General features: G+C 67.8%; 1 protein-coding gene across 1 annotated transcript; it reads right to left on the bottom strand.

The window, feature by feature from the left end:
* Positions 1-2,311: 2,311 nt before the first annotated feature.
* PIM3 (Pim-3 proto-oncogene, serine/threonine kinase) lies at positions 2,312-5,427 on the bottom strand. The gene is made up of 6 exons (XM_007126773.4): positions 5,083-5,427; positions 4,867-4,976; positions 4,728-4,778; positions 4,271-4,640; positions 3,546-3,722; positions 2,312-3,466 (listed from the first exon to the last, which is right to left on the bottom strand). The coding sequence occupies exons 1-6, from the start codon at positions 5,165-5,167 to the stop codon at positions 3,279-3,281; spliced, it is 981 nt and encodes a 326-aa protein (XP_007126835.1). The 5' UTR covers positions 5,168-5,427; the 3' UTR covers positions 2,312-3,278.
* Between the last annotated feature and the right edge of the window lie 4,719 nt (positions 5,428-10,146).

Raw genomic sequence — 10,146 nt, 5'->3', positions numbered from 1 at the left:
CCTGGCCCACGTGTCCGCACCTGGACTTGGCCGCGGCTCCCATCGGCCACCTCACCCTGCACCTGTCAGGCCGGGGCCCAACGGCTCATGCAGGCAGGTGATGGCCCCCCAGCCCCTGCCCGTCCAGCCTCCACCGCCCCCTCGGGAGCCACCCAGCCTGTCCCCTTGGGATTTCCTTCTGCGCAGCTTTCACTAGCATGGGATTCCCCAAGCCAGGGTCTGGATGCCCAGACGGTTGGGTGGGGCTCCCAGGCCCGGCCAGGTTTCACTTCCCTTTCCTCAGAAGCCGTGGCACCAAAGGCACGCCAAGGTTTCCTCTTGGGGGCTGCACTGGAGGAAAGAAACAGCGAGGCCCTGACAGCTGCGGCAAGTGGGTTTGGATCTGCCTCCCAGACGCTGCCCCGGAAGCTGGGCTGGCCTCAGGCAGGTGGGTGAGCGGCCCGGAGAGGACGCCCGCCTGCCACCTCGTCGGCTCGGCCAGCACCCACCGGCCCCCAGGAGGCCTGGCCGTGAGCAAAGCAATCACAGCGCGTTCAGGCTTCCGGTTCTTTCCGTGATGACTTCTGGGTTCTGTGCAACCCCAAGGAAAGCCCCTGAGGGCTGGAGCTGAGCAAGTGGTTCTAAAGGAGCCTCGATACTAAACTGGCCAAGATATCAAAAGCTGAGTGGAGGCCTGGCAGAGCACAGTCAGAGCCCCTGGACCAGGGGAGCCTGTGGGCCTGGCCCAGGAGCTGGCAGCCTCGAGGAGGGCAGGACAGGGTTTGGGGGTCGGGCCCTCCACGGCCTTCAAGCAGCCTGCCCCTCTGCTCCAGCCCCAGGCCGTCCACACAGCCCACAGTGCCAGCAGCCTCAAGGCGGGGCTGCCGATCCTGCCTGTGGGAACAAGCCCATTCCTGGTCCCAAGAGGCCCTGGGCCAGAGGAGCCCCCAGCCCCACCGACAGGGCCAGTACTGACCAGCAGGACACATCCCAGCCCGGCAGAGGGGCTCGCAGACACCAGGGGCACCAGTGGCACAGACCATCCCCAGCAAGTGGGTCCCCAATTCCAAGAGCCCCTTGCCTTCCCAGCAGGCTGCAGCGCCTGGCGACTCAGTGGGGGGGGGGGCGCCTCGCCCTCCCCAAGCAGGACTGGGGCCCACACCAAGGCAAGCTCTGGGAGCGCTCACTGGATGGTCTGGAAGACGGACCGACTGAGACTGAGGATGGGGGGGAAATGGGCAGGGTGCACCCTCAGCTGGCAAGAGGGGGAGCCGGGTGACACGTGGATCACTGTCACCAGGGTGGGGGGCGGGGCCCCTGCCTGAGCGCCCCGCTCCGTGGAGAGGCAGGGTGAGCAACGGAGAAGAGCCCCACGGGGCCGGGGAGGACTCGGGCAGGCTGGCCAGCCCGGGGCCACGGGCCGTGCTCCACGGCACCCCACACACCGAGGGGGGCCACCCCGGGGATGCCTGGGCCTCAGCGGCAGCTCCGGGGGAAGGCACCAGGCCCCAGGCAGGTCACGGACGCCCGCTGACTTCCTGAGTGGCCGAGCCCGGAGCCCGCACCCCAGCACCTGCCTGCCGGGGGAAAGGGCGACTTCACTTCCTCCGGCTTTGCTTTCCAAAACCTCCTGCCTGGGCTCTAACCTTCGGCCCCCGACGCCCTTCTGTCCAACTCTGCTCCCAGGACCCACCTGCGGGCATGTGACACGGGACCTGGACAGGCCTCTGGGGGCTCCAGGACGTGTGCCTGGCCCACTGGGGGCTCCAGCACCTGCCCCAGCACGAGAAGGTACCCAGCACAGGGCTCCCGTGGAGGCGGGGCAGGGCATGGCCAGCCGCTCCGCGGACTGCCCTTCACACTGCAGCCTGGCCCACGTGTCCGCACCTGGACTTGGCCGCGGCTCCCATCGGCCACCTCACCCTGCACCTGTCAGGCCGGGGCCCAACCGCGCCACCTGTCCTCTGCACCTGGAACACCTCCCACCCCCTTCCCCTGGCAAACTTCTCCTCGTCCCTCAGAACCCCTTCCAGCCTCTTGGGGCCACTGCCAGACATGGCTCCAGACTCGTGCTGCCAACCCCCCAGGGCCTGGCTCCCTGCTCCTCCCCCAGGGGCCCCTGCGGGCACAGCGTGTTTCCCGCTCCTCTGGGGGCAGCAGGGTCCGAGTGGGGTAGCAAGAAGGCCAAAAGCTGGGAGGCAAGCGCCTGAGCCCCTCACGCTGCCACCTCCCCACAGGAAACGCAGAGCAGCTATGCAGGGACCAGAGGCCCCTGCTCCCCAAGCTCTTCCCTTACCCCAGCCCACCGAGCCCAGTAAACACAAAGTAGCCATTTAATACAAAACAATTTAATTGAAATACCTGTATAAAAAAATATGATTTCCAGACATCTCACTCTCGAACTGAAAGAAAACCCTATCCGCAGTGCCTACGCACACCGGGACCACACAAACACAACCGCTGAAATAAATTAAAGGCTTGAGACTCTGTCCCCCCACCCCCCAGCCTCCAGAGCCAACAAGCAGACTGTACAAGGTCAATAATTTAAAACCCACCCCCCACGGGCGCAGAGCCGCAAGGTGGCGGGGTCACCCACTCCCCTTAAATTAGCCACTGCACAAGTCCACCTTCTGACAGACACGGGTAGGATTGGGACCTGGGGTCCACACGCACAGCCACCCCCTCCTCTGTCCACAGGCCTTGAGGAGGTAGGGCTGCTGGGAGGGAGGAACCTGGACAAATAAATTAAACAATAAATAGCCCTCCTCGGGGTCAGACCATAAATAAGACGGTTGCACACGCATCGGGTGGGCGGGCGGGCAGCAAGGCCTGAACGTTGCATTGCTTGTGCACAGACGTGCCCAGACGAACACCGAGACACGAGGGTGGGGGGGGATGATGAGGGACCCTGTGCCCACGTGAGACGAGGCCACAGGACACGGGAGTGCTCCTGGTCCGACACGTCAGACGTGGAGGGGCGGGGAGGTCAGGGCCACCTCCGGAGCAGCACAGGAGAGGGACGGTCTCGGGTCAAGCGCCGGCGGTGGGCAGGCGGGACCTGGCTTGGACCGGAGTGTCTTTGGACAGACAGAGCTTGAGAAAACTAAGTCCCGTGAGAGCAGCGTTCGAAAAGGCACTCAAAGCAAAGGAACCGGGCCGGTGCCAAAGGCAAAAGTCACCAGGGGTCAGAGATCACTGCTTTCGCAAGGAGCAGACAGCCCGGCAGAGCCGGTCCAGCGCAGGGCCCGGGGATAGGGCAGGGGTCCCCTCTGGTTCCCACGGCCAGGTGCAGGCCCTGCTCACAAGCTCTCGCTGCTGGACGTGGTGCTGGCCCCATCGTCCGTGTCCAGGGCGCAGAGCCGCAGATCACAGCTCTCCGGGGTGCCCCCCTCAGCCCCCAGCATCCAGGGGTGGGCAGAGATCTGGTCCAGCGAGGGCCTCTCCGAGGGCCGCAGGGACAGACACCACTGAATGAGCTGCTGGCACTCTGTGGGAGAACAGAGGGTCAGGACAAGGCCGCCCCGCGACACCTCGCCGCCAGTGGCAGGCCCAGCCCCTCAGCGCACCTGGGGAGACCCTCCTGCGGAAGAAGAGGCGGCCCCGGAGAATCTCCTCGTCCTGCTCGAAGGGAATGTCCCCGCAGACCATGTCGTAGAGCAGCACGCCCAGAGACCACACGGTGGCCGAGCGCCCGTGGTAGCGGTGGTAGCGGATCCACTCCGGGGGGCTGTACACGCGGGTGCCTGGGGGACACACGGGGCTTAGCAGACCGGCCGCCGGGCCAGCGCCTCACGAGGCCGGCAGCGCTCGAACACCGAGACCCCTCGCTCCCAGCTGATCCTCTCCGCGCTGGAGCCGAGGGAGGGATCCGCCGCGAAATCCCGCCGTCCTCATCCTGGAAAAACCCCGGCAGGCGTGGCCTCCCCCGGCGCCGGCCGCCCCGCCCCCCCAACTGGCCCGGCGCGGGAGGCGGATCACATGAGCGCGGGGTCCGGTTTCACAACAAACAGATGTGAGGTGAGGATACCGGGAAGGGGAGGGGCAGGGAGCCCCGGCTTCCCCGGCACCGCAATGCGGGGATTTCTGCGCGGCGCCCCCACGTTCCGCACGCGCGCAGAAGAGGCCCGAGGCGGCGCCGTGGTCCGGGCCCGGCCAAGAGGAGTCTGGAGTCCGCCCCGCGCCCCAACCTGCCGGACCCAACGGCCCGAGGCCCCGCTCTGGGCAAGCCAGCGCGGCGCGCGGCCCCAACAGTCGCCAGCCCCTCGGCCCTCGCCGCGGGGAGGGCGCTCACCGTCGAAGTCGGTGTAGACCGTGTCGCGGAGCAGCGCGCCCGAGCCGAAGTCGATGAGCTTGAGCTCGCCTGAGCGCAGATCCACCAGCAGGTTCTCGTCCTTGATGTCGCGATGCACGACCCCGCAGCCGTGGCAGTGGCGCACGGCGGCCAGCACCTGCGCGAAGAAGCGGCGCGCCAGGGCCTCGTCGAGCGCGCCCCTCTCCGTGATGAAGTCGAAGAGGTCTTGCGCCGGCTCGGGCCGCTCCAGCACCAGTAGGAAGCCGTCGGACCGCTCGAACCAGTCCAGCAGGCGAATGACCCCGCGCGCGCCTCCGGCCGCGCCCACCTTGCGTAGCAGCACCACCTCCAGGGGCACAGCCGCGCCGGCCTAAGGGACACGGCGGTCAGCGCGCTCCGCCCGGCGCCCGCGGCCTCCACTCCGCCCGGCGCCCCCCGCCCCCCAGCCCACACTTACGATGCTACCCCACTCGGTCACCCGCTCCTTCACCACGTGCTTCACGGCCACCTGGGGGGAGGGGACCAGTGGTCAGGCCCACGCGGACGCAACGACGCGCGCGGGCCCAGAATCCCGGGTGCCGGGCGGCTAGACTCACCGGGAGCCCGTCGGCGATGCGGCTGCCTGCGTAGACCGTGCCGAAGCCGCCGCTGCCCAGCACAGCGCCCACCTGATACACCTTCTCGAAGCTCTCCTTGTCTGCCTTGACTGTGGAGAGCGCACGGGCGGGGTTGATGCGACCGGGGAGCTCGGCCCCCCGACCCCGGTGGACGCCCAACCCCGGTGCGCGCCCACACTCCCGGCCCCCGCATACCTGGCTGCAGGATTTTCACCGGGAGGTGATCCACGCCGCCTGGTCCGCACAGGTGCGCCAAGGAGCCGAACTTGGAGAGCAGCATCGCGGGCGGCGGCCGGGCGCGGGCCCCCGGCCTCCGCGCCGCCTCTCGCCCGGCCCGGCTCCCCGCGCGGTGGAGGACGCGGGAGGACGGCCTCTCCGGGCCGCGCGTAGCCCTGACGCGGACAGCGGGCAGGTGCGCCGGAGCGCCGGCCTCGGAGCGCGGGCCTGTTCGGGCGAGGCCGTCCGGGCGGCGCACTGCCGGGCCAAGCCTCCCGTGGACCACGACGACACACGCAGCGGGCCGAGCTGCTCACACGCCCGGGCCGCCTCGCCCCGGGGTTTTGGGCCGCGGCCGCGCGTATCCCTCCGCGGGGGCGGGCCGAGCTTGGGCCCCGCCCCCTTCCGCCGGGGCTGAGCGGCGGGGGTCGCCTCTGGAACCTGCGTAAGCTGCCGAGGTGACGGCGGGAAGAGGCCGGCGCGCCTTCCGGAGTGGGCGGGGGCGGGCGGGGGGCGCGGCGAACCGCCTGGGACTAGCTGGCGGGAGCGGAGTCGCGGAGGCGCACGGCGCGGAGTGGTGCGTCACCTCTCCGCGTTCACACACGCCCCCGCGCACGCGCAGCTCCCGCGCGGGCGGTGGCCCGGGAGTGCGGGGCGGGGCCGCGAGAGCCAATGGGAGCCGGTGTTTGCAAAGGGCACGGGGCCCAGCCAATGGCGTCGCACGGGAGGGGCGGGGCCACGGCCCCGCCCCAGGCTGTTCCGGGAAGGTCACCGGCTACACCGGCCCGGCGCGGGCGGCTGAGCCAGGAATGCGGCGGCGGGGTCCCGAGGAGCGGCGGGGTCCGGGAGGCGCCCCCGATACCCCAGGCTGTGCTCGTACCTCCCCGGCAGTCCGCGCACCCCGGCGCGCCCGTGGCCTGGAGCGGCTGGCACCTCCGCCCCCTGCGGGACCCCGCCGGGCGACAGCGCCCCGGGACTCGCAGCCGCCGGGTGGGCTGAGGCTCCACTCTGCCTACCCCGGGCCTTCGTTTTTACCCGGGCTTGACCTCAAAGCCCGCAGCCCGAGGTCCCTCCCTGACTCCGCCTCCCTCCCAGTTACTTTGCCCTGCTGACCCCGTGCCTGGAGAGCCCTCCCCGGCTCTCCACCCACCTGGTTGCCCTCCAGGCCCAGCTGCTGTCCACCTCTACCAGGGAGGCCACCTCGACCTCCTCTGTCGGGGCCGGAGCCAGCCTAGCTCTTCAGGGCCCTCGTCTGGACCTGAGCCTGTCCTCTGCCTTTTGTACAGCACAGACTCATCCAACCCCACGGGTTGCCAACCTCAGCCCAAGTCACCGGCCTGAGCAGCTCAGGTGTGAGCAGCCGTCTGCCAGCCCCAGTGGCTGAGCTCAGGACGTCCACTGCTTCCCACAGCCATCCCAGAGACGATTGAGGGTTGGGGGAGCCAAGAGGTCAGGGTACTGGTCCTTCTGGACCACGCAGCTACGCCCCGTGGCCCCGTGGCCCCTGCGGACCAGGCTGGGACCTAATCATGGCATCCACATCCCTGGGTCCAGCAGAGGTTACCTTCAGCTGTGATCTCCAAGCATGTGCACTCACCTGCCTCAGGGGCCCTGGCCAGCCTGCTGGCTCCCTCAGCACACCCAGCCTACCCCAAGTCACATCCCTTAGCTGCCACGGTCACTCTCCCAGGGCAGAGAGTGGACCCTCCACTGGTACAGCTCTTAGGTTTTTATCTTTCTGGAGCTCTGTCCACCGCTCTCCTGCAATGTGGACCCATAAAGGCAGGGCCAGGGCTGGCCGGTTAACCACAGTCCCCAGGCCAGTGCAGGGTTCCTCATGGGGTCAGATCCAAGGCAGGATGCCTGCCCCTGAAGTGGAATCCAGGGACTCTTGTCTTCTTGTGGGTTTTTCCAGAGGACCACTGGATGGTCCTCCGAGCCTTCCTCCTCAGATCAGGCTGCTACAGGTTCCTGGACCCACAGCCTGTCCTGGGCCAGGGAGGGTGGGAGTGCTGGAGAGCATCCTGGGTTTAGGTGTCAAGATGTGACTCTGAGGGCAGTTCCAACTCAGCCGACAGGGGCCGAGGTTCCCTGTGGCCTCCCCTGTGGACCTCCATACCCCCATGTGAACCTGCAGGCCAGTCCTCCTTGGGTGTCCTGGCCCGCGCGCCCAGCTGGTCCCTGGCCTTGAGAGTCACCCTTGGGAGGCCAGCATCCTGGGGCTGAGGGCCACCCCCTGCATCCCACCAGCTGCAGAGTCTTGATCTTAAGGCCCTGAGTCTCCCCAAACTCAGAGCAGGAGTCACTCTCCTTCAGAAAGGGGCAGTGTGTATCCCTCCTCCCCCAGCCCTGGAGCTGGGCTGAGCCACCTGTGGAAGCCCCTGGGGACTCTGGGAGTGGCGAGGGGTCCCCTGCTTAGCCTGGGGGTGGAGGACAGAGCAGGAGGCAGCCTCTTTCCTGAGATGGAGGTTTACTCAGAGCCTTCATCTCGTCCAGACTTGTGTGTCCTGGACATGCTAGTGTGTGTGTGTGGTGGGGGGTGGGGGTGTGTGTGGGTGTGTGTGGGTGTGTGTGTGTCCTGCACGGACTGTGAATCCCTGAGGGTCAGAGTGGACTTGGACACCCCTCCCTACCAAGGGCTGTCCTGCAGGGGGGCCTCTTTCAGGCCCAATCTGGCCCAAGGAATAGGCTGGGCAGGGGGCTGGCATCTCTGCCTGTGCAGCCACCCAGGGCCCATGTTTCCTCAACACTGGGGGCCCCCAGTACCCAAGATGACCCTGCCTGATGGGCAGGACTCAGGCAAGGTGCTGCGCACGTCCCCCTGCCCTTACCCTGCAGGCAGGCATGAGCCACCCGTTTCCCAGCTTGGCACATCGAGGCTCTGAGCTGTTCCTCCTTGTACAGAGAGGCACGGCCAAATCTGAGCCCCAGGGGCCTCTTGCCCTTCTGCCCCGGGCATGGCCCTTGGTCAGTAACCCCAGGCCACCCCTTCCCTGCAGGTCTGAGCCACACTCCACCTCCAGCCACACCCCCAGCAGTGCAGGATGTCAAACCCTGCCTGTTTTTTCCTGGTTCCTGGAAGGCCCATCCGGTGGGCCTTAAAAATAGCTCTGGGCCCCACAAGCAGGCCTGGCCCAGGTCAGCAACTTCATGGGCCGCAGAGCTGGGGCCACTCCCGCAGACGGCGGGGAGAGGCCCCCAGGAGGAGGGCTCAGCTGAGGTTGAGGCATCAGAGGCCACCGCACTGACCACAGAGGTCAGGCCCGGTCCCTTGGCCTCCTCCCATCCCTTGGCGTGCCCAAGGCTCAGGCCAGCATGGTGTGAGCGCCTCCCTCCATGGGGCCATCCTGCTGAGAGGGGCAGCCTCACAGCGGGGCCAGGTGCCTCTTCATGTTCCCAGTGGCCTCTCAGGGGAGGTGTTTCCTTAGTGGGGGGAGCAGCTTGGATCTTCCCAGGGGGCTGTACCCCGCCCCACCCTGGAAGCAGCCTACCCCAACCCCGCACAGCCAGCCCCACAAGGTAATCCTGTCCTGCTGGCGGGAGGGGCGGCTGTTGCCATGGTGACCGGAGCCAGGCTATCCTCCCCAGATTGGGGAGGAAGAGGAGGCTGGGCAGCAGATAGCCTTGGCCACCACCCTGTCTTCCATCCACACACATCCACACTCATGGACACAGCAGACCACCACACGCTTACAGACACGCCCACAGAGCTGGGCGTCACAGCAGAGAGCACGGGGGGCGGGCAGTTACTCCGGGTTGGGGCCCTCACCCCCCTTGTCCCCCCATGTCAACAACCAAGGCCTCCTCAACTGGCCCCTTTCCAGCTGCCCCTGGACATCCCACAGGTTTGCTCGGCCCAGCCCTGGGCCGCTCCATGCTGCTCAGGCCAGGCCATGCCTGGAGGACCCCCCCTTGCTTCTCAACCCTCTCTGTGCTCCCGTAGTCCCCGGGTCCCCCCAGCGCCCGCCATCAGCACACCATCATCCTGCCTCCAATCCTCCAGGGCCGCTCCAGCCGGCAGGGTCCGTCCCGGTGACTTGGCCCGCGGTCACAGCTGTCCCCCCGAGCCCCGCCCAGCCTCCACTCCCACTGCAGGAACCCCTGGCCCGCCGGGCCTGACCCCTCCGCAGCCCACGGGGCCTGGCTCCACAGCACCCAGCTTCACACCAGCGCCACCCCTGCCCCGACCCCAGACTGGGCTCTGGGAGCCCTGGGACCTGGCCCTGCCTGCGTGCCGCATGGAAACCACCCCCCCACACACCACCCCCATCCCGCACAGGGCCACAGCCTGGCTGAGGCGGGAGGGGCCTTCCCTCTGGCCTGCTCTCGCCTCCGTCCTGGCCTCTCACCCACCGGGGAGGGGAGCCAGCAGAGCCAAACCAGGGTTTTGCAATGTTCCCCAAAGGCAACTGGGGTAGGGCCTGGGCTGGGGCTAGGGTGTCCATCGGTGGGAGACGGTGGGTGGTGGCCTGTGGGAACTCTGGTCACCCCGCCCAGAAGACCCCTGCCTGGCCTGACTCAAGGCCAAGGCTCTGCCATTCCCTCTGGGCACACCCCCTGCTGCCACCGTACGGCATTCACGCCTTGAGAGCCGCCCACAGCCTGGCAACGGCCACCTGGACTCTTGGCCAAGGGTACCCCAAAAAACCAAAGAGGGAGCACCCAGGCCCAACCCAGGCAAAGGCTGGGGTCCCAGTGGACCTGACCCCAGATGCAGCTGGACTGGAGCGCCCAACACCGGCCTTGGGGGTGGCGGCGATGGGAGCAGTGACACCCCATCGGGGACCCGCCTGGGCTGCAGGGGTCCTCTCCTCACCCGGCTTCCGGCCCGGCACTGGGGCCAGGCCCCCCTGGGCCGTGAGCACAGCCTTGGCAGTGGACCAGCTCCCTGGCCACTTTGCTGGGGCCTCACACCTCTCACCGCCTCCCTGCCTGGGTGTCCTCACCTGTGGGGCTCTGACCACCCCCGTGCAGGGCTGGGAGGAGGAGCCAGGGAGATGTCTGTGACGTGCTTCTGGGGCGCACAGTAGACCTGTGATACAC

Source organism: Physeter macrocephalus, chromosome 6 (genome assembly GCF_002837175.3).
Source record: "Physeter macrocephalus isolate SW-GA chromosome 6, ASM283717v5, whole genome shotgun sequence".
NCBI classification, from domain to species: Eukaryota; Metazoa; Chordata; class Mammalia; order Artiodactyla; family Physeteridae; genus Physeter; species Physeter macrocephalus.
The sequence above is the reverse complement of the archived record's forward strand: the minus strand, read 5'-3'. Positions and strand labels throughout refer to the sequence as shown.

Coding starts and splice junctions, on each gene's coding strand:
- PIM3 (XM_007126773.4), bottom strand. CDS start 5,167: ATGCTGCTCTCCAAGTTCGGCTCCTTGGCGCACCTGTGCGGACCAGGC. Junction 4,779..4,866: donor GCATCGCCGACGGGCTCCCG/GTGAGTCTAGCC, acceptor CCCTCCCCCCAG/GTGGCCGTGAAGCACGTGGT. Junction 3,467..3,545: donor CCGCAGGAGGGTCTCCCCAG/GTGCGCTGAGGG, acceptor GTTCTCCCACAG/AGTGCCAGCAGCTCATTCAG.